This window comes from Ambystoma mexicanum, chromosome 1p (genome assembly GCF_040938575.1).
Source record: "Ambystoma mexicanum isolate Mex_15411 chromosome 1p, UKY_AmexF1_1, whole genome shotgun sequence".
NCBI lineage: Eukaryota > Metazoa > Chordata > Amphibia > Caudata > Ambystomatidae > Ambystoma > Ambystoma mexicanum.
In genome coordinates, this window is record NC_090921.1 from 660,899,591 (window position 1) to 660,923,003 (window position 23,413).

The 23,413-nt window shown below is 47.7% G+C and overlaps 1 protein-coding gene across 1 annotated transcript in view; it reads left to right on the plus strand.

The window, feature by feature from the left end:
- RPRD2 (regulation of nuclear pre-mRNA domain containing 2) overlaps positions 1 to 23,413 on the plus strand; it is a 708,220-nt gene that overhangs the window by 436,031 nt on the left and 248,776 nt on the right. The window contains exon 9 of the mRNA XM_069649727.1: positions 14,075 to 14,509. Within this exon, the coding sequence (XP_069505828.1) occupies positions 14,075 to 14,509 (435 nt within the window). The remainder of the gene's footprint in view (positions 1 to 14,074; positions 14,510 to 23,413) is intronic.

The window sequence follows — 23,413 nt, forward strand, 5'->3', positions numbered from 1 at the left end:
GTATCCATGTTGACTCCGGAATACTGTTTGACAGCGTTGACTCTGTGGCTTTGCTCTGTGAGTTGATCAGCTTCCAGAAGTCTCTAGAGTGGCTGTTCTTGATTTGCTCCAACATGGCCTCGGAATCTTTTTGGTAGAGAGCAAGCCGATATGATCTTAACCAGTCTTTGTAAGATATTGTTGCCTCGTTTGCATAGGTTCTGTTGGTAGCCATGTTGTATCGTGCAGCAGTTCTTTTGGCTCTGCGGAGCATGTTGCGCTTCGCCGCCAGCAAGGCGTCGAATGTGTGTGTGTGTATGACAGAGGTTCCGAGTTGGAATCATTTGCACTGGTAATGATGGATCTGTAGGGTTCCAGGAGCGGTCTATAGTCCACTTCGAGGTAGTTTCCACTGCTTCCATAAGACTGTGATATCTCGGATATTCGCCCGGGTGACCCTTACCCGGTTTCCTTTGCATTCCGGTTCGACTGCTCCCAGGTAGTGGGTGTTCGGTGGTTTTACTGATGACCATTTTATAAGCAGAAGATTGTGGTCGCTTTGAGTTGTCTGAACACTGAATTCAGTCCACCGAGCAAGAAGTTGCGAGGCGAAGATGTAATCAATGGTGGAGTAAGCCAGGCCACACTTCCACATTGGTGTATTGGTAGTATCGGGTAGCGTAGTTGCTGTATTGTAAAGTTGTCTTGATGTTATTAGTATGGACCACTCCTTTCCCCATAGGCAAGCTTGGTAAGGTGAAGACTCTGCAGATTCTGGAAGATACATAGGGCATTTGATGTTAAGGTCTCCACAAATAATGACCTCACAAGATCCCAGCTCTAACTATACAGAGTCCAGCGTGCTTGTTACTAGGTCGAACAGTAAGTCACTTTGGATTGCCTTGGGGTTCCAGTAGATTGTCAGAACCAGCAGGTATGTGTGCGTAAAGGATTCTGCGCCAACCTCTTTGTGAAGCCATGAGATGAGGACTGCTAGGACGAATGGGGACTTCAAGATGGTCTTAACTATTTGTAAGCCGCTGCCCATCCGAACTGCGATTATCAATCCCGAAGGCGGCCTGCCCTTTTTCCCCCCCGTCAGTGCCTCTGAGAAAGCAATTTCAAATCCGTCAAGCGTTGGTTTTGCTTTCAGCCACAGGTCTTGTAAACATAAAATGTTGTATCCCCCTAGGTTGATGTCACCTGGGGATGTTAGGTGAAGGAACCCTCTTGTATTCCAGCTGGCTAAGGAAAGTAACTGAGGATCTTTAAAAGTGGTGGCATGCGATAGTGCTATTTGTTAATGCGAGTTGAAAGGGCTTTCGGGAGACACAACCATGTTTGGGACTGAAGATCTGGTCTGCAGGGGGCCACCTTCTTTTCCTCCCCTGGTACCCTGATAGGTTTTGGATGATTTTTTGAATGGGGGTGTTGAATCTTCCCTTTGGGAAGATGACTGAGCTGCGTCCGATCTATAGCCTGATGAGGATCCTGAGTATGGCCCTTCTCTTGGCAGCAATTCAAGATTTTGTGAGGCGGTTTGCGTAGACTCAATGCCTCGGTCCTTAAGGATTGTGTGCTCATTTCTGTCTGGTTTGAGACGTGTTAGTTCGAATCCTTGTTTGTACATCACATCCGTTGCCTTTGCCAGCAGAGTGTCCACTCCGTCAGATGTAGTGTAGAGAAAACAGGAGGCCTTTTGCCCTTCGTGGGATGGTTCCACTGTTTTGAAGTCTTCTGATTTAATTTCTCTTCAAGCTGAGATGCTATGAATCAAGTTCATCACTGTGCGTCTAATTAGCACTAAGTATTTTTGGTTGCCTGTGCGTTGGCGCAATTAGAAGGAAGGGCTCAGCCTGTGCTTATGATGCTCTTCGTTAAAGGGCTTCTGCTGTTGAGTTTTATAAGAGGATCTCAATTGTGCGTAATTATCATGGTGAGGTTGTCTGTGCTGAATATGGGTGTTATTGGCAGCCTTGTCCGAGAGTTCTGTTTGTCTTTGCGTGTGGACCCTCGAAGTGTATTTGGTCAATGGCCGTCGAGCTGATGGGTCTGGCAGAGGGCCATGTTGTGTGCGATCTTCGTTATGCTTGATGGGTTGAGACCCTGGGTTATTCCGCAAGTCTTTGAAGCGGTCGCTCAACAAACAGAAGCTTGAGAGATCTCGGGTGACAGTTTGGAGGAAGGGCGTCTCGCTAGGTGAGTGGAGGACAACCGCTTCTGGCTGACGGTCATCGCTGGCGTCAAGATGTTGGCTTAGATCCATCAGCTCCTTGTGATTGAGAAAGTCATTTATCGATTTGGGAGAATGGGGATTAAGTTCAGATGGTTTCTGCTGCCTTAAGGGTTCTTTTGGATCTGTGACTTCCGCACCAGGTATTAGATTTTTGTATTGAGGAGCACCCTCAGATGATTTTTCGGGTTTCTGTGGAGGTGCAATTGGCTTGAACATAGGGGCAGTTTTGAGGCGCACCTGTAGATAAGAGGCCTGAGTCTTGCTTTCCGTAGTGAAGATGTTGCTATTGGCCACCACCGGAGCCGTGTGTGCTATTTATTTCTCCCGAGTTAGCTTTGCTCCTTTGTTTTCTTTAGGCGAGGGTGTATCGTCCAAGCACAACACGTCGTTATCCCTGGGATTGTTAGACGGTGGGTGAGGTCTGCTTAACGATGAACTGGCATAGCCCGCAGAGGGATTGGAGGAGGGTTTTAGTCTTGTTCCGCAATCCGTCTGGGCGGCCTCCGACCAGAGCATTTCTTGTGCTTCTGTTTGAGAGCTTGAGTCCACCGTTGTTCCTTGATTCATGGTTTTCCTGATGTCACTGGAGATCTCTGAGGAATCAGGTCGGCACGTGTGGGGCATGGTGCCTGGATCGTTTCTCCATCTCTCCAGGGCATTGATGTAGCCTTCCAAATAAATGAGTTTTGAGTTCATCATCGCACAGATGGATGTACGATCGTTTAAAGTTGTTGATCGTCTCATATAACTTGCAAAATGGTGATAATGCAATAGTCACGGAAGACATGATGGACATGATGTCGATTTTCTTGGAAGGAGTGTCCCTCGGGTTGTTATAAGATGAGTCGCTTAATCTTCTGTTGGCAGAGAATCTTGGTGGTGATGTTGGCGGGCAAGGAATTTGTTGGGAATTGTGATGAGGTACAGCAGACAAGGGAGGTGTTCCCACAAGAGCTTCTCGGTCTTTCTCCTTCCTTTTAGTTGGCCCTTGGATGAAACTAGAAGCATGAGCCATAGTACAGATGGGGAGATTATCAATCTTCCTCTGGTTATGATTTTGAGTCGGTGAGGTTGAGGTGCCCTGAGGTCGAAAGTTGCTTTTGTGTGACCAGTAGGTATTGTTGACAGACCTATGGGGCCAGTCTGTGCTTGAGGTACCGGGCTTCCAGATGGATATCGGCTGGCTTGGTCAGTATGATGGGACGGTGAGTCTGCAAGAGAGCACTCTGGTTGTGAGGCCAGTTTTGACAGTGGAGGAGTTAGCTGGACCCGGCCCCCCTGTGTCCCAGCGATGGGTAGTAAAACCGCTGGCATGAGGGTTAGTAGCTTCTCTTCCTTGCTCTTTTGCCATTGGTGGAGGGACTTGATCCGAAGTGCTAGGTACACTCTTTGCATGAGGTATTGAGGAGTGAACAAGGGTTCGAGAAGTGCTTCCAATAGGTCAGCGTCTGAAATTTCACCTAGCGCATTTTGTTTTCTTTTAGCTTGCCTTTGAAAGAGATGTTTCAAGGAGTTTTCTCGCATGTGCTTGTAGATGGGTTTGCGAGGGGCCCTTTTTATTAGATGATCTCTTGTTGGCCATCGGGAGATCACATATTTTAGTAATCGGGTGGAAAGGAATGCCATGCGTGTGGCGAGTTGGAGGGCCTTGCCTGGCTCGCTCTTTCATTTCTCCATTCTTCATTCGAAGTATGGAGAACTTCTAGGTCCTCCTGAAGTTGATGAAGACTCATAAGTGGCTGGAATATGGCAGTGTGGCCGAGCTTGGTTCTTGGGGCCCTCCTCTGGAACTGGCGCTTCGCTTGAGCCAGTATGTGCGGTCGAAGCAGGCTGGCCCTGCTGTGTGGCAGGTGTGGCTGCTGGTGGATCATGAATCTGTGCACTTGTAATAACAAGTGCCGTTGCATTAACTTCAGCGGCTGCCAGATGGCGCTGTGGGGCAGCTGCACCAGTTTCCAGGAAGTTTAAGGTCGTAGCCTCCCCAGAGTCGCTGGTTTGCATGTCGGGGATCTGATGGCTGGTAGCTTTGGTCCGGGTCAGCTCCTCTACCGACTCTCGCCCTTCCAAGGCAGAGGCTTGAGTGCTGGTGTTGCCGGCCCACAGGGCCCCCGAGCCCCTGGCATGGGTGCCCCCCCCTTCGAGGGACGGCTCCTCCATGCCTTCCACGAGGAGGGGCAAGGGCAAGGATGCCACAGGTCCACGTTCTCCTGGTGCCTCGCGCATTCCGGCGTCTCTCTAGGGCCCCCCGCCATCTGGTCCGTGGTGCAAGCAGCGTCAGATGGCAAGGTAAGTCCAGACTTGGGCTGAAACCAGCCCGTTGGCAGTTTTTGTTTTTGGGTATGCGGCTGCAATGTTTGTTTAGCAAATCTTTTTGACGGAAGATTCTGTAACGTGCCTCCCGGCCGCTTTAGGGAGCCTGCGATGGCTAAGATGCCAACTTGGGGTATAGGGGGCTTGTTTGTGGGAGGTGTCACTGTGGAAGAGTTTAAAGGGATGTTGTCAGAGCGAGAGCTTTTCAGCCTGTGTGGCTCCTCATCAAAGCAAGATGTATCAAGTTGGGAGTCCAGGGGTTCGCTGCCGTCCGCCCCAGCTGCCATTAGACTGCCACAGACTGCCCACTCTCACACCACTCCTCTCCGCTCCAAAAAGTAGTCTTTGTAGAAAAAGGCGCCACTACAGTAGTAGTCACAGTAGGAAGACTGCAGGACTGAGAGGGACATGCTTATTTAAAACTGATGTTGAATAAATAAACATTTATAACTGAAACCTTGAGTGAAAAGTGTTGGTTACTTACATTGACAAATTTCATTTGTACAGCTCTACAGCTCACATTTGCCGCTCTTGGGGTAGGCCTGGCTGCTCAGTCACGCTACCAACTTGTGTAGTACAGATATATACCAAAAGGTGGCTTACCTAATACCAAGCAGATACGTTGTGTGTAGTCTCACACAGTGTGACTGCACCAGTTCTTAGCTAACCAGCACAGCGCAAAGTATATGCGATCCTAATTATGGCAAGGGCTTTGATGGTGGCAGAAAAATGGAAATGAAAGGATCTGCCTACAGAGCACAAACGGGTGGGAAATTGTGGCACCTTCGCAGCACTCGAATGGGTCACTTATTCGATACAAGGTGACCATCGAGGATTTTTGGCTGATTGTGAATCTAGTGCTGAGTTTCTTAGAGCAAGGAGCCAGGGGAGCCAGGTGCCGGAGGCGAATGAGACTTTTGTGACTAATGTAAACTGATTTTGACGCACTCCTTGACGGGCCTGAATACACGGTTCCTAAAGAGATGGGACCTCAACACTCATTTGTGGGCCAAGCCGAAGAGGACGACTCAGTACTCAGGCTTGTGAAAAGGGGGTGGTAAAGATCATGGCTGGACTAAGCGGTGGGGGGCTCAAAGAGGAAGGGTACTTTGTTCTTTGTTCATTGTTCTTTGAAAATGTCAAAGTTGTATGGAAAAAAATGACACCCAGAAATGAGTTAAAGATTATGCGAAAAAGGTTCCCACTCACTGAGGTATAGTGAAAAATAATCCACCAGTAAAGCAAAAAGTTCTGGGGTTGACGCAGGTCAGGAAGATTTTGCATTGCTATGAACATCTTACCTAACAGCTCCCTAACAACCACCTTTAGCCATTCACAGTAAATGTTAAAGTGCATGAGTAAAAAGTTTAAAAAAGGTTAACAATATCACTGCTGCCACTAGTTTGTCTTTGGCACATTGACAACGTAACTAAAAAGCCATTCAATGTAAAGAAATACAGGATACAAAGTATTCTAACTGCACTTCACTCTATGGTGATGTATGCAATTGTAAAAATACAGGAAATTCACAACAGGACTTTGGGCCTGATTCACAGAAGCGTTTTATAATGCAGCAATCCCATTGGAAAACGTTTTGTGAAGTAGGCCCTTTGTCTCTCAGTATTGATAGTCTTCGGGACTCATCAGTTTCCCCATAAGAATGAGCAAATAGGTATGGGAAGTAAAGCCAGAAGGCTGTCCTTACCTCTAAAAAGTCAAGACTGGGTTCAACACTAAGCAAAACAAATGTGTCCCATAGTCTGTGGGAGGAAAGCAGCAAAAAGAAAATCTTTCCTAACGCACAGTGACCCTGTTGACTGGACAATTGTAGGGCTCTCTATTTACTAACCCACTCGCATTGGTGAGGTTTTATGAAGCAGGAGTACAATTTGCATGGTACTTTAACTTTCTGCAGCGTATGGGGGTGTTTTAAAATTTGATTTGACATTTACTGCAAGTCAACTTTGTTTGCTGTAAATGACAACTGTTTCATTGTGCATGGCTGTCCTTTGGCTGGCAGGATTACACCAAGTGTTTAAATGTGCTTATGGTGACATGCACCATACTCCTACGTCCCGTCCCCTTTCCTCCATACTTGTGACATTTCTCCGTCCTGTGGGACGGGACCGGAGCACTTTGTAAAAAAAGCATCACATTTTTCAAAAATGTGTCCTTCCCCTCTTTTTATGCGGGGTACCGCACGCGGCCGTAACCCTTCCCTGCTTAGCTCCGCCCAGTGCATCCCCATCAGTCCTTTTCTCTGCACTATCGGGACTGGACGCACTTGCATCTTTGCGAGATTTTTCCTTCCAGTGTACTTCTCTCTCTTCGCTCTGGCTTAGTGGTCGCGTTGTAGTCCGTCTATGCTGTTTCAGTTAGATTTCCCCCATTGTTTCTCCTGTGAACAATGCTTTGCTAGGGCAGATCCCCATCCTCTTTGTTTAGAGTGTTTGGGTCCGGGACACTGTTGGGACTCGTGCTTCTACTGTGATTCCCTTTCGGTCTGGGCGCTTCAACGTCCTCTGGAGCAGTGGGAGGAGGTGTTTCAGCGCGCTCCTCCTCCGCAGCTTCGACGAGAAGAAGAGATGGCCAGTAAGTTCTTTCGTTTTTAGAGCACCCTGGCCGGGGGACTCCTTTCTGGTCCGGGAGGATCTTCAAAAGCTCTGTTAGCAGGGTTTCCCCTGAGGTGCCTTATAGGCCTAAAAAGTGTACCGGAGTTATCTCCGAGGGTCTCCGTAAGGGGCCTGTCGACACCGGATTACAATCTGAGGCCCCTCCTGTGGGGGCTGTTTGTAGGCCCAGTCGGTGGGTACCGGAGCTTGCTTCGAGGTCTCCTTGTCTGGAGCTTCTCATACAGACACTGTGGTACGCCCTGAGGGCTCTGTTGAGGTTGTCTGTAACGAACTAAGGTTCGAGGCCCCTTGTGAGGGAGCTTTTACCAGACTCTGTACCGAAGTTCTTCTGTTTGAGGCTAAGGTGACCGACAGTTCCGAGCGACCTGTAAAGGTCATGTCGGTGAGGTGTACTCTTCATCGTCCTGCTCTGGTAGTGACACCAGTTCTGTCGAGGGGGCACAGAGTGAGGTCTCTGACCATAATTCCTCTGTTACCGGCGTGGGCGAGGGCAGATCCCTCCCTTGGAGGCTAATTTGGCTGATAGCATGTCTCAAACATCCTAGGCTACACAGTACCGGCTCTGCCGAGGTTCCTTGTGTCAAGGCTAAAATGAAGACCCTGACCTGCCTGTGGCGATCCCTGCCTCACTCCCACATGTGTCGCAGTTCTCCTCGGGAGCTGACAAAATGGCGGCCGTTCCCGCCTAGACTACAGTGGCCATTTTGGATTCCTCCCTTACACCTACGCCATCGGCTTTAGGTGCTGGGAGCGGTTTTTCAGGTGAACATCATTTTCATTGTGCGCATCCTTTTCGTCTAGTGTATGACTGGAACGCTCGGGTGCCTTTAGCGCAGTCTCGCTCCCTGCGGCATCTGTGCCCTTCTATGTTGATTCGAGTGTAGAAGGACCTTCTTGGCAGCCCTCTCCCTTACACCCCTGGAGCTACTCTGCTCACGAGAGGCCCCCTCCTGCTACGCATAAACAGTCGGCAGAGGACGCCTTTTTCAGAAAATGTCAAAGGCTTATGCACTTCTACCCCATGACAGAGTATTTCTGAGGTTTGTTTAGGGAAATCTGCCCTCCAGTGGCTCCTGTGCCATCGGTTCCAGCCGCGGCACCGGTGGTTTCGGCAGCTCTGCCTCTACCGGCCGGCCCGCCTCCAGTTCTTCCTCCCTTGCCTCCAGTGGACAAATCTTCAGCAGGGCCAGATGCAACGCAGCTTGACCCGGATGCGTCGGATGACACAGAGGGGGATCAGGACAGAGAGGATCAGCCCGCTCTGTTCGAGCCTTCCACGACTGGGTGCTGGACATGATGCATCTTCTGGATGTTCCAGTACCCGAGGCACTCGCTCCACAGGAAGGGGTGCTTGCTGGGGCGTTCACCTCTTCAGCTTACCGGCTTGTTTTTCCAGAAGGACGTTTTGGCCGAGGTCTGTAAGGTCTGGGAGAAACCACACTCTAGACTGATTGTTAACAAAAAGATTGACGCTCGTTATAGGCTTCATTCTTCGGAAGAGGTAGCCTTAGCGTCTTGTCCGCCCCCTTCCGCCACGGCGGTGGCGGCTGCCACGTTACAATCCAGACCGCTTCAGCGTCCTCTAAAGCGGCAGCCCAGGTTCTGGCCAAAGAGGACAAGCTTCTTGACTCTTTGGGGAGGAAGATCTTTGCTAATTCAGCCCTGCAGTTGCATCAAGTGAACGCGGAGCTTGCGTTACCGGGGGCGAATATGAAAATGTGGAAAGGTCTGTCGGAGTTCAAGGAATTCATCCCCGCGGATAAACTACACGATTTTTAAAGCAGGTTTGTCAGATGCCAGGGTCCTGGCGCAGGATATGCTTTAGGCTGCGACGCATCATGTCGACACCATGGCCCGGGGCCTCATGCTTGGCATGGACACCTCCCGTCAAGCTTGGCTTCATGCCACAAAGCTTTCCAAAGAGGTGCAGGATAATGTTCTGGACCTGCCTTTTGACGGCAAAGAGCTTTTTCATTCGTCGACAGACGTTGAACTGACCAAGACCAGCACTCAGACCGCCAAGTTCCTGTCCGTTTTGGTGAAACCGCCTTTCAGGGCACAGCAGACATCTTCGCAGCCTCGGCCTTCCTCTGGTTTACGGGGGTTTCTGAATCGGAAGACTCGTAGAGTCGATACTCCACCAGGAAACTCCCGTTGGCGTCGGCAACGAGGCCGGTTTTTCTCTCGATCCTCGGCCTTCTCAGGATATGGTGGTCCAGCCACCAAGAAACCAGCAAAATTAGGGTTTTCTGCACTTGCACAAGACCCTGGTGGGAGGGCGCATTGCGTCTCACTGAGAGGTGTAGCAGACAATTACCAAGGACCGGTGGGTCTTGTCAGTTGCTCGGGCAGGCTTCCGCATTGCCCCTTCCCCACCCTTCAATCCTCACTTCCAGCAGTCGGGGACGCCCTCCCTCAGAGCCGAGGTCCAGAAGCTTCTGGATCTCGGCAGTGGAACTTCGCCTAAGGGAGCGAGGGGGGGGGGCTCCTACTCTCTGTTCACGGTGCCCAAACCAAACGATGCTGGCCTGCGCACCATCCTAGACCTTTCCCAGTTCAATCTCTCTCTTCCCCAAGAGAAATTCAACATGATCACGCCCCTTTCAGATAAAGTCCTCTTTGCAGAAGGGCGACTGGCTCAGTGTGGTGGACCTTGAGGATGCTTATATGCATATCCTTATTTGGAGTCCGCAGCAGAAATACCTAGTTCTCCATGGGGGAGGAGCATTTCCAGTTTCGGGTGCTCCCGTTTGGCCTCAGCTTGGCACCACGTGTCTTTACGAAGATGTCAGTCATTGCAGCTTATCTTCGGCTACAGGGTAATCCATGTGTATCCGTATTTGGACGATTGGCTGCTACGCAGTCCTTGTCCGCTGTCAGCCTCGAACAACCTTCAGTCTCTCCTCCAGCTCCTGTTCCACCTTGGGCTGTCGGTGAACTGGTGGAAATCCTCCACGACGGTCTCTCAGGACTTAATTTTCCTGGGCTTTCGTTGGAACACGATCGACTGCAGAGTATACCTGACCGGGGACAGAATGGCGGATCTGTTGACCACGTGTCAGGTGTTGATGCGGTCGAAGAGCATGTCAGCCTGGTGGTTCCAGAGGCTTCTGGGCCTCATGGACTCGGGTGTACTGGCTCTTCCTCTTGCTCGTCTCAAGATGAGGACGACGCCGATGGCTCTTCAGAGCTCCTGGCGCCAAGCAGTGTATCCAGACTCCAAAATGATTTTGGTTCCATCCTTCATGAGGATAGACCTCCTGTGGTGGTTTTCTTTCAGCAATCTGTCGGCGGGCGCTGCTTTTCAAGACCCCTGCCCACTATTAAGTCACAACGGATTCCTCCCTTCTGGGTTGGGGTGCAACGTTGCATCTTGTTCCGGTTTCCGATCTCTGGTCGCTGCAGGACGGACAGCTTCATATAAATCACCTGGCGATATTCCTGGCGCTGAAAGCGTTCAAGCCTGTCATTGTCAACAAAGTGGTCCGTGTCCACACGGACAATGTGGTGTCCATGTTTTATATCAACAAGCAGGGGGGGTACAAAGTCCCCTCCTCTTGTGGATCTTGTCATTCAGATTTGGGAATGGGCTGTTCAGCATGGTATCTGGCTGGTGGCAGTACACATCCCGGGCCAGCTGAATGTTACTGCAGATGCTCTCAGCCGACGAACAATGGTCAGCTACGAGTGGGAACTGAACACTGAGGTCCTCTTACAGATTTTCTGTTGTTGGGGCACTCCAGAAGTGGACCGCTTTGTGACGTCGACAAACGGGACGCTTCCCCTGTATGCCTCCAGAAAGGGACTGGGAGCCTCCTCTCTGGTACATGCTCTCGAAATTTCCTGGCACAACATGAGGGCCTACGCTTCTCCGCCTCTGCCGCTGATTCATCAGGCGCTTTGCAAGCTGAGGGGCACAGTGAATTGTTATCTTCTGTTCATAGCACCGTGGTGGCTGGCCAGGTTTTGGTTTTCAGAGCTTCAGCATCTGTTGGTGTGTGCGCTGATCAGGCTTCCGATGGTTCCCAACTTGCTTCACCAGCGCAATCGGTAGTTGTGGCACCCCTCCCCACAATCGTTCAACTTGGCGGCCTGGTGCCTGAGTTCAGATCCTTAGAGCACCTCAATTTGTCTGCAAATAACATGCGCATTATTCAGGCGGCCAGGAAACCCTCGACGAGATCTCAGTAGAAAAGTAAATTAAATGGCTATGGTTCTAACACTAGTGTTTGGCTAGGCAGCTGGACCCCAGGGAGGCTACTATTAGCGCTGTTCTGTCCTTTGTCTCACATCTGGCAGAGACTGGCATTCATGTCTTTGTCATGCAAGACTTATCTGTCGGCTATTGCCGCTCATCTCTCCACAGATCAGTGCTCTTTTTCGTTGTCAAATCCAGTCATTAAAAGACCCTTTGCAGGCCTCATGCACCTTTACCCTCTTGTTCGCAAACCGCATCCAACGTGCGATCTGAATGTGGTCCTTACGGCCTTGTGCCATAAGCCTTTTGAGCCCCTGGCTACGGTCGACCTTAAGTACCTTTTGCGGAAAGTGTCCTTCGTTGCTGTGACTTCAGCAAGGCGTGTGAGTGAGCTCCAGGCCTTGTCCGTGGAGCATCCCTTCCTGGTTTTTCATAAGGACAAGGTTGTCCTGAGGACAAATCCTTCCTTCCAAAAGTGGTCTCTGATTTTTATCTGAATCAGTAAATCTCCTTGCCGGTCTTCTTCCCAAACCCAGCCCCACAGGCTGAAAGGGTTTTTCATTTCCTGGACGTTAGAAGAGCTCTTAAGTTGTGGACAGAACTTTTGAGCTTAGGAACTCTTCTCAGCTATTGGTGACTTTCGGTAATCCGCAAGTTAGGCCGGCCTCGAAAGCGACCATCTCCAGATGGTTTGCTGCCTGTATTGCAGAGGCTTACACTGTTCAGGGTCTTCAACCTCCAAGAGGGATTCATGCTCTTGTGCGGGGCAAGGCGGCTGCCATTGCCTTTCAAAAGTATGTTCCCTGGGAGACCATTTGCGAAAGCGGCTACTTGGGCCTCCCCATCGGCTTTTTGTAGGCATTACTGTCTAGACCTGAGCTCCAGAGCTGATGCTCAGTTCAGTCAAGCTGTGATTAAACCTGAAAACCTGTTTCAATAAGGAGTTTCCATCCACCCATAATTCCTGTGAGGAGTGCTTGGGAATCTCCGATAAGTATGGAGGAAAGGGGACGGGACGTAGGAGTATAATAAAGTTACTCACCGTAGTGACTACCTTACTCCTAGTCCATAGTCCCCGTTCCTCCATACGCCTGCCAGCTGTCCCCTCTAAGGTTTCTCTGTTATTGCTTAAAGGTCTCGGACCTGGCAATAGAAAAGGACTGATGGGCGATGCGCTGGGTGGAGCTAAGGAGGGCTGTGTTACGGTCGCGTGCAGTACCCCGCTTAAAAGAGAGGAAGAACACATTTTGGAAAAATGTGATGCTTTTTACAAAGTGCTCTGGTCCCGTCCCACAGGACGGAGGAAAAGAAGTATGGAGGAAAGGGGACTATGGACTTAGGAGTAAGGTAGTCACTACAGTGAGTAACTTTATTATTTTACAAGAAGCATTGATAAATGTCTCCCGTTACCATGGGTTGGGTGCATTTCTGTTGGGCGAGTATGTAAAATAAGGAACCCACCCTGCGGGTCTAGTAGGATTTTAAAGAATTTGCCAGGTTTGATTTGCAGTTATCCCTGACAATTACGCTCAAGACCAATAATGATCATAAAGACTTACTGAACCAAAACTATTTGCCTATAATCGTTACACCTTTCTTACCTTGTTGAATTAATCATGCGTTTTCCTCATAACTGTTTAAACATGGTTATCTTTTCCTGTGTTGCCCACCTTCTGCCTAAGCACTGACCTTGTTTGGTCAACTACACCTTACTTTTAGCAGAGCAAAGGAAAGATAGCATATTGCTTATTTGCCATGTAACTCCCAAACCCGTAAAACAGCTATGAGATTCCTGGTAACATGGAGGTGTGCACATTCTACATTTAACACGTGTTTGGGAAGTGAAGGTTAACTTTCCATTTGGATACAAATCTGGCTGCACAGCAGTGTGTGAATAGGGGCACCCAGCACGGTCAAAAACTCAGTAGTATAGAAGTGGCCTGCAAATAACTAACTTGGCCATCCATAAATTCCTCGGCTCCTTTTGGGGAAATTCAACAAGATTAAGACTAGCTGGTGGCTCGACCTCTCAGTTCACATTTAAAAACAACCAGTGTTGTTCCCCTTACCTTTGTACATTTCATATATAATCCAATTTGCATCCCCTGTGAGGACAGAATCATGTTGATTTGATCCTTTGTTACAACAAGGCATGTTTATTATAGCCCACTGAGTTCTGGCCTGCCAGTTATCCCTGTGAGTAAGTTCTAAATTTCTTGTGCCAATAAGAGACATGGCCACAATCACTGGTGGTTGTCTTCCTGGGGACCAGTAGGGTCAACTCTTAAGAATCTCTTTGCAATTCAGTTATAGCCATATGGAACTACCCACTTTCAGAAAGTCCATAGTAGATAAGGGACCTTTCAGAGTGCAACCCCATTATTCTAACACCTTAATAGACACCCTAAATCAGGTGCAAAACTAATGTAAAGTTTTCTTTTTGACTGTTTTCTTATAGAAAGACATTCATCCTAGTCCGCCTGAAGATTCTTCTTTTTTTACAACACCATCCACATCTGCCTTTCATCATAGTAGAATGGTGAAAGTGCACTGTATTGTATTCTGGTTTAAGATGCAAGTTATTTTGTGAGATATATGATTAAATGTAAAACTTTAAAAATCAGTTAAATGTTTTGTTTAACATTGCTAGTCTACATGAATTAGCTTTCATTTAATTTTAAATTGCGTTTTCTTGTCTACCTTTTTCAATGTCCCTAGTGGAGGATGGTGCGAAGGTGAAAGAGGTGGTCTCCGTGTCGCCTCCTGCAAGAACAGACATTTTCCTGAATATGACTCCACCGATTTCTGTTGCAACGCCACCACTGCCAAAGAGTCTCCGTTCTCAGAGCCTCACTCCCCCGAGCCCTCCCCCAAGTCCTTCGCCGAGCCCTCCGCCAAGCCCTCCTTTAGACAGTCCACCCCTTTCTCCTACAGAATGTATAGTGACTCCACCTGCTGCTCCAAGTACACCTACTCCTCCCATCTCTGCTCCTCCACCTTCATCTGTAGCGGCTCCCATCACTCCTGGAAGAGCATTCACTGCTGCTACTGTGTCCTCCTCGCCATCGGTTTCTTTGCCAAACCTGGCTAATGTTGACTTGGCAAAAATCAGCTCCATTCTCAGCAGTTTAACTTCTGTGATGAAACATACAGGTCAGTGGTTTGCCTCAAATTGTGCCCTGTTATAATATCAGTTGCTTTAAGCCTTTGCTCTGCAAAACATTATTTGGATAGATGTCTGTATTACTTTTATTGGTTATTACTGTCTAATCTCAGGCTATTCCCTCCCCTGAACTAGTCTGGTCAGCGGTGCCCACTATTTTGTGCTTGTTTTGCACAAGATATTAATTAAATTTTCTGTTTTTTTATGAAGCCAGCAAACCAAGCATACGCAATATTCTTGCATAAAACTCAAGAACCATATATTACAAGGAAGCATTAATTTGGGCATAAGGTAGGGATTCTGTCTCAAAATTACTTGCGTCACTAACAAACGGCTTTGCATGGTTGCTGCACTCTCCAGGTTGTCGGTTTTATATATTATTTTGGAATCCCAATTTGAAGTCTAATGCTACATTTTTTCTGTTTGATAGCAGATGGTTTGTCACTGGCTGCCAAGGCATCAATACACAGTATTGAAAGTCCAAGCCACGTATAACCACCCACAGATACAGATGATTTATTCTCCATTTTTGGTTGTACTGGTTCTGAAAAAGTAAGCTGATTATATGAAAGTAAAAATGTTGTACTTTTTCTTTTTTTCTTCCTATTGCTAGACATTCCATAGCATGTCTACATGAAATGTTGCTTAGTAAACAATCCACAACCTTTTTTTTCTTCTTAAATGATCGTGAAGAAAATACGCAGCATTAGGATGGATTTGTAGAATCTGGCCTGGTGGACACATTTTAGGAGGCCATCCTAGTTGTAATGAACAGGGAACTCGGAGATTAGCCAAAACACTATCAAAGTAAATGTGGAGAGCAGTCGAGGCTATTCTCAGGCGAGTGGGGTTAGGGGTCCTCAATGTGTCCACACAATATAATAAACAGTAATTCACAGGCATGTTTTAAAAATACAATTATTTATTCTAGGCCTTCTACACACACTGAAAAATTAAACTAGCAGGTGATCCCATTGTGCAATACTGGATAATAACATACATACATTCACCATAGGTTCATAAACGCATTAAGATGATGTTTTCAACACGGGAGCAAAGTAAAATAATGCAGTATATAATGGAACCAATTCACAAGTGATTACCCTAGCTTAAGCTGCCCAATCCCTTAGAAGAATGGGGCCTTGTACCTGTTTGGGAGAATTCTCAGAAATGTGTTAATTCTATTCTATCTTGGAGACCCCCAGCTCTTTTGCTGGACTTTAGGACTTTTGATTTTTAGAGACACCTTTTTCCCACTCTCTAATCCTATTATTTTTTTTTAACACCGTTTCCTTTGGTTTTGGAGTCTGACAAACTCTGTAGGTATAATTTTGAAGTATTGTGACACCCAGCACCCTCAGTGCAGTGTCACAGAGCAGTCCTTTGGATTTCTGCTAAGGTTTAATACCTTATCTTGGATAACTACTGTTCTGATGCTTGTTAATCTGCTTAGATTCACATGCTGTGCATATGGTCCGACATCCAGTGGTAACCGCAGAGTATTGCATCTTGTCTTTCGGGGACCGAAAGGGGACGTCGACATAGGCGTGTCCGTAACACTATCCCTATCATGACGTGTAGTGTACCCAAAATCCCTCACGCGCTGATGTCCCTCAGATTGTTTTTTTCTGCCCAGATAACTGGTCGCCCTATAGCAGAGCTCTTACTAGAGACATTGTTTATCTCACCAAATTGTTGGTCAGACTGAACCAGTATGAAATGAGCGACATCTTGTGCAGAAGGCTATTATTACCAAGAGAGCAAAATTGTCGTTTTTGCTTAATCAGGGAACAGAGGGAAACTCTACAACATCTATTAATCGAGTGCACTGCATTAGATGACATAAGGGTGAAATGCTTTGGAAAGAAACTTACTGTACAGAATCATGTTGACAATGATCAAATATGGAACATGTTGCTCTCCAATCCGAGATTAACTGTTCAGATTGCAATTGTGCAATTTTTAGATATATTATTACCTGGAACTTGAAAGTGTATAGTAAGAGCAATGTTCTCCCATTGTGTATGAAAAATGCTATTACTAGTTTATTATGAATTTTAAGATAATTCTGATGGATATTATTTTTGCAGTTTGTTGATGTGTTGTATTAAGTTGGTGTATATGTATATATTGTATTTATGAAGATCTATTTGAAAAGTTGGTTTACCAACTGTATCAAATTAATAATAAAAAAAATGGTTGATTATTCCCCGTTAAGTCACTCCAACTACAAGAACATCTTCGAAGTCTATGGGGGATTCGTCTACGGCTGTGGATTTCGGCACCTAAGATCCGGCAGCCGTATTTTCCACGTGGTCGGGCCTTCTTGCCGACCTATACAGTAGGGAGAGAGGGGTTGGGGTGGCCCTATTGTTGGTATGTCTTTCCTCCTTTCCCCTCTTTTCCCTTTTGGTCTGGTCATCCTTCCCTTTAGCTATGGAAAGGACTCCTTTTAGATTCTGCCCTAAGTGTAGGGTTAGAGATCCTTGGAAGGACGAACACAGGACGTGTAACGCCTGTCTCCCCCCTAGAGCACGACGAAAAGCGTTGTGCGGACTGCAAACTCTTTCGGCCTAAAACCCTTAAGGAGTGCTGTGTAAAGCGGTGGGCCGCATACGGTATGTCGCGGGTGGAACCAGTTTCCCCCACCACCACACCCGCTGAGAGTGAAGGGGGTATTTCGGATGACCAAACATCCATTGCGGATGTTATAGACCTTGAGGCGGATGCTTCTAGGTCCGCCACGCCCGTCCCCGACCCTTTAAGGCCGGACTCTGGTCTCTCTACAGGGACAATACCCAGCGACAGGGGCGTACAAGAGCATCGCACTAAGCGCACAGCCCCTATACCAATTTTGACATCTTTGTCGAAAAAGGTGCAAGCGCCAACAGGGCCGCCGAAAACTTCGCCGGTTTCCTCGTATCGTTCGGATCCAAATCGGCTGGGGAAGATTATCGGGTTTTCTGAAAAATGGCTCGAATGGACCCTAATCTCCAGAATGAATACCAGTCTCATGCCTTCCAGCAGGAAAACGTCCACTTGGACACATATAGGGACATTTATAATGAAGAAGAGGAAGCTTCATTTCTTCAAAGTTATGAGGAAGAACAGGATACTACAGACAACTGGGAGGAAACCCTGCAGAAAAATCTAGACAAATAGACACAGCAAGACCAGGACTCTGATGTTTTGTGCCTGGATTCTCCTCCGTCCACCCCGGCTCGCCAGGCCTCTCCTGTGGATGACCAAATGGCATTCAACTCCATCTTGAAAAAAGCAGCTGAATACTTCAAAATTTCCACTCAGGAGGCGGTGCCTGAGCAGGATTTTGTAGAGGATATCCTTAAGGAGAAATCTCCATCTAGCCAGGCCATACCCCTCAACTCTGTGAAGAGTGGCTCCCTCATTGGTATCACCAGCTCAAACCCTGGCAGTGAACTCAAGAGTCGAAAATTGACCCTTATACATCAGAAGGCATGCCATCCCAGATTCATTGGTAGTGACTACCACTCGGAAAAGGGCAGGGGTACCCCTTGCCACGGGGGAGTCACCGCCGGACAAGGAATCTAAGCGACTGTATGCCCTTGGCAAACTGGTCACGTCAGCAGCCGCATACACTAAGCGGATTGCTAATAATACTACAGTATTGGCAAGCTATGCTGACACCCAATGGAACTTGTTCCAGGAAGGCCTCCAAGAAGTTCCTGAACCCGCAAAATCAAAGCTTCTCTCCATTGTAATGGAGGGAAGACAAGTTAGCCAGCGTGTGATCAAGAACACTCGACACTGCGGAAACTGCAGGCAGGTCTCTGGCCCAAGGGACCCTGCTTAAGAGACGCTTGGCTGTGTACGTCTGGTTTTAAACCGGAAACACAAGCCTCACTCATCAACAAGCCCATTGATGACATTTCTGATGATTGTATCTGCTTAGGTTCACATGCGCCCTCCCTACATCCCCGCTCAGGCTGGAAGGAACATAGACGTCTTACTATATTCTCTCTTTATGTACTCACTCACTCACTATAGCCTTTGGCTCCCTCATGGCAGAAAAAATACAATATGATGGACCTCGGCGCGTGAGGGATTTTTGGTACACTACACGTCAGGATAGGGATAGTGTTACGGACACGCCTATGCCGACGTCCCCTTTGGTCCCCGAAAGACAAGATGCAATACTCCGTGGTTACCACTGGATGTCGGACCATATGCACAGCATGTGAATCTAAGCAGATCCAATCATCAGAAATGCTATTACAGTGAGTAATGCATGTCTTTCCAAGAGGAGTGAAGTGAAATTGACTTTACTTAGTTTTCGCTTTATTGAACAGCCACACAATATCTTACAGTACGGTGCTGGCGGGGCTCCATAGTATCACCTTTGTCTATCTTCTCATTTAACATTTTTATGTTACCCTTTCTACAATTAATGGCTGGTGGCAGTGGTTTACTTTTTCCTACCATTGTGTGTTTTTACTGCATGCTGCGTTCACAGCTGTAGTATAGCACCCATGGATGCCCATTTTGTCAAAATAGCTGCAGTCTTCTTTTTTTGCCATTTCTTGTTGGAAAGGTCCTTCTTGAGATTTACTCTGCGTGCCAAAGTCCCTTTGTTCGTTTTGTCTTTGGCAGGATTCACTGGTGAAGTCCCCCTCTGGCTCCAGCATGTCTGGCAGGGCCGGAATCAAGGGAGGTTCCCAAAACTCCCTGTGCTTAGTCTCCTTGGTTACAGGAATGCACCCAAAGGTGATTGGCTGGCTGGCTGTCATTGGAGGACAGCCACCTTGCTGTGATTGACAGCTAGGCTGCAAATAATGAGAGAGAATTGCATGAAAGGCAAGGTCTTTTGCAAGGAAGGCAAAGTCGAACCATTGGACAAAGGAATCAAAGAAAAACTGGAAGAGAAACTTGCTGCTCCTCCTGGACTGTAGGTTTGCCCGGTGAAGCCCTGCTACAGTGCTGAAGCTCCAATTTCGACATAGACTAGAGAAGCCCGGAAAGAACGTCTTCTCTTGGGTTGATGGGACCAATCGACCCTAAGACAAACTCGACTGAAACCCCTCTCTGCTGGCTGTACTTTCCTTTCTGCTGCAGGAACCGAGTGCCAGGGGATAGAAACCCCAGAATCAAGTGCATAGTTTTTAAGCCGGACACGAGCTCTAGGAAGATCTTCAAGATTCCCTTGAAGCAGAACTAACCAAGCCTGAGCCACCTTAGAGTGCTGTACCCCAGAAGCCAGGAAAGTTCACAGGGTGACCAAGAACTGCAGTGTTGTTATTTGTGAGGAGCTGAAACTGCGAAGTGCTGCTAATCTGAAGTGTGCCCATTGCTGCCGCTGACCTTCAAAACATAGCGCAGGATTCCCTAGACGTCCTCCCTCTTGTCTCCATGACTGAGGCCCAGGAACAATAGGATCTGCAGGAAATACAACATGAACATAAGTCAGCTGGAACCTATTTCTTCAGACTCCAGGTACTGTAACTAGGGGTACTTGCCCCTTGTGTGTAGCTTGCTTGTTCTCATTGGGGAATTGGCTGGCCTTTGCTGAGTTGCTTGCAGCTTTGCCCTTCACAAGCCTTGCAGCTTGTGGCCCAACATTGATACTTTTTGCAACAAAACTCTCTTTAACATTGTGCAAGACTTTTGCCTATCTTCAAGGGGTGCCCTGCTCCCCTAGCCTTTGTTCAATTGACATTTGCTGTCCTGGCTCCCTGTAGACTCTTCGTACGCTCTGACTTTGTGTTTAACTAGCCCTCCAAAAAGTCATACATACCTTACTTGTATAGCTGGGAAAGGGTTAACCTACATTGTAGTGGGGGATTCTAAAGTGCTTACCTGTTTGGGAAACTTGTTAACCATTGTTTCCTTCCCTAACCTTTTCATTTTTACCACAACTTCAGTATTACCATTTAAGTGTGAAAAGTGATATATTACTGTCCACAATGTCCTAACTATTGAAGTCACCTGAGGGTGTAGGAAATTGTCTGCCATCCCAAAAAGGTATCTACTTTATTGAACTGAAGGAGTGTATTTTGAAGTGTTTTTTAAGTGTTGCATATTGCTCCCTTATAAATGAGCCTTATTTTAACACTGTTTTTAATAAATAATTAATCAAGAAACCTTGAGTATAAGTGTTATTTCAATACTTGTCACTGTCAAACTGTTACAACCCTAAAGCTCACATTAACTCCCCTCTTGAGGTAAGCCTAGCTGCTCAATCTACTGACTTGTGTAGTACAGGCCTATACCAGAGGTTGGGTTACCTATTGCCAAGAGGACAAGGCTGGTGTAGTCTATCACAGGGTTACTACATACAATCTTGCCTAACGGTGCCCAAATGACACAGGAGCCACAATGCTTCTCACCAGAAGGAGTCTTTGCAGGTAAGTTATAATTTACTTGTGTTGGTAAGGGAATGAAAAACTAGGCCGACATCTAGTGGAAGCTGCAGAGTATTAGTTGTTTTCGAAACCTAAAAAGGGATGTCGACTAGGCCGCGCCAGTAATACTATTCCTAGTGTGACGTCCCCTGTACCCATGATCCCTCACGCGTGTAGGTCCCTCAGATCGTTTTTTTCTGCCATACCAGTCGGACATGTGTGCAGAGTTCCTTTTGGCGTACAGACTGATCTCTATTTCAATTACTGTTAGATCTCTTCCTGTCTTTTATTCACGAATGCCGACGAACGACGCCGGTGACGCTCGGAGAGACTTCTGTTGAAGACTGCTGTAACGGACCCCAGGTATATATATTCCCCTTTTCCTACATATATTTGCCCCGCTGCCATAACTTGACCTTATGGAGAGTACTCGTTTAAATTCTGCCCCAAATATAACAAAAAGTTCCGCTGGGTGGATAAACATACTATTTGCAATTTGTCTCCCTCGGGACCACTTTGAGGCATCTTGTCGGGCCTGCCAACTATTTAAGCCTAAAACCCTAAAGGACCGCTCCACTAAGCGCTGGGCCCACTACGCCAGGCAGCTCGAGGCCATGGACGTAGAGGAGCATTCAGCGATGGCAGCAACGCCACCTAATTGGACGGCGACGGCAACAGGGCAGCTTCAGCTACCCAGACACAGACCCCTGGCCCCTTAGGACTGGCCGGGAAGCCATGTTGTGGGGACCACACCTGGCGGCAAAAGCGCAACACGTAAATTCACCACCAAGCACATTAGCCCCAGCCGAGACTCGACACATGTGTCGAGAGATCGGCAACGGTCGGCACCTAGATAGCGGTCCAATGAATCCTTGTCCTCTGGGCGTTCCCGATTGCGGTAGCCTCACGACAAGGCCCATCCATCCTCGGATGGAAAAGTTTTCGTCCATGAAACCGCCACGAGACCCGGTCGTCTGCTGACACCGTGTCTCAACCCACTAAAGAAAATGGATGCTCCGCCTCTAACCCTACACCCGAAATTCGACGCTCCTCGTCAGATCACGTCTCCGAGATTCGACGAGATGCGTCGGACCAAGCGGAAGGCCCCAAAAGGTCTGGTAAGTCCACTTCTAGCCATGGGGGAGGGGGGGTAAACACCTCAAAAAGGAATCTAAAGATACCCACACTTCTAAAGAGAAGCATAGGGAGGACAAGGCTGCTAAAAAATCAAAAGAACCTCAGTCAGCCCCCAAGACCAAAGTTACACCTCCCACAAAAATGAGGACATGGGCCTCACACCGTTATTATACCAAGCTCCAAAGAATGGAGCTCTCAGGCCATAGAAAGGGTAATGAAAAGGATGACCTTTATGGCAGATTTGTATGAAAAAGATCCTATTTTCAGATTTTTAGAAACACCTCTCCCACCTCAGCTACTTCTGGTTGAAGGACCGCTCCTGTGTCTCCCCAACCTCTTCCTAAGAGGGCTTGCTCTGATACTCCCTTTCAGGACTTAGTTATAGACCCCTTTGTTGTGGAGCCTTATGACCCAAATTCTTACCATAAAGAACATGACCCTCAGTTTGAGGAGGAACAGGCTGCAGGCCCTTACTACGACGAGGATGATGATGAGGAGCAGGAGGCTGAAGATGAGGCTGAAACTTACACCTTAAACTCCCCAAATCCTAAGGACCCGCCCGTTAATGATTCTCCAGTTGATAACCAGCCTCTCCTTAATGAGGTGTTGGCTAAGGATGCTGTACACTTCCAGATAGATCACAGGAAGTTCAAGAGGACAGTGATTTTGCAGAGCAAATCCTGGGAGACAAAGGGGCACAGAAAGTTGCCTTCTTTGCAGACCCCTAACCTCACACGTGCAGTAAATCCACGTGTTGAAAAGTTATTTTGCGCTGCTCCCTCTGACCCTTTATATATCAGGGGACAACTAAAACCAGATTCCCTGATCGTTACCACCACTAGAGGGAGAGCAGGAACCCCACTTGCTTTCTCGGAGGCTCCTCCGGATAAGGAAAGCAAAAGAATCTATGGTGTAGGGAGAAAAGTCGCTTCATCTACGGCTTATCAGACTAGGATAGCCAACAGTGCCACCCTCTTAGCAAATTATAATTGCCATAAGTGGAAGAAGTATCTGCTTTGCTTTCCTCCGCACCTGAACCTTTTAAAGACCCAGTTAGTGCAAGTGGCAGCTGAGGGGAGGGGAGTGTCGGGCTGCCTCCTGAAAACTAACTCCGACATGGCTGATAATGCTGGTAGAATAATTGAAGTACGATCATCAAGAGGCATGCATGGTTAAGACAATCGTGACTCAAGCCAGAAACTCTGGTGACATTGATAGACCTGCTGGTCGAGCCGAACGTATTTGGCAAAGCCGTCGACGATGCACTCAAAACGGCAAAAGGAGTACGACACCTTAAAATCCATTGGTCAACTCGCCAACAAACCACCTGGACAGAGGGGAAATCGTAATTTTCACCGCTTTCGAGGACAAAATTCGCAG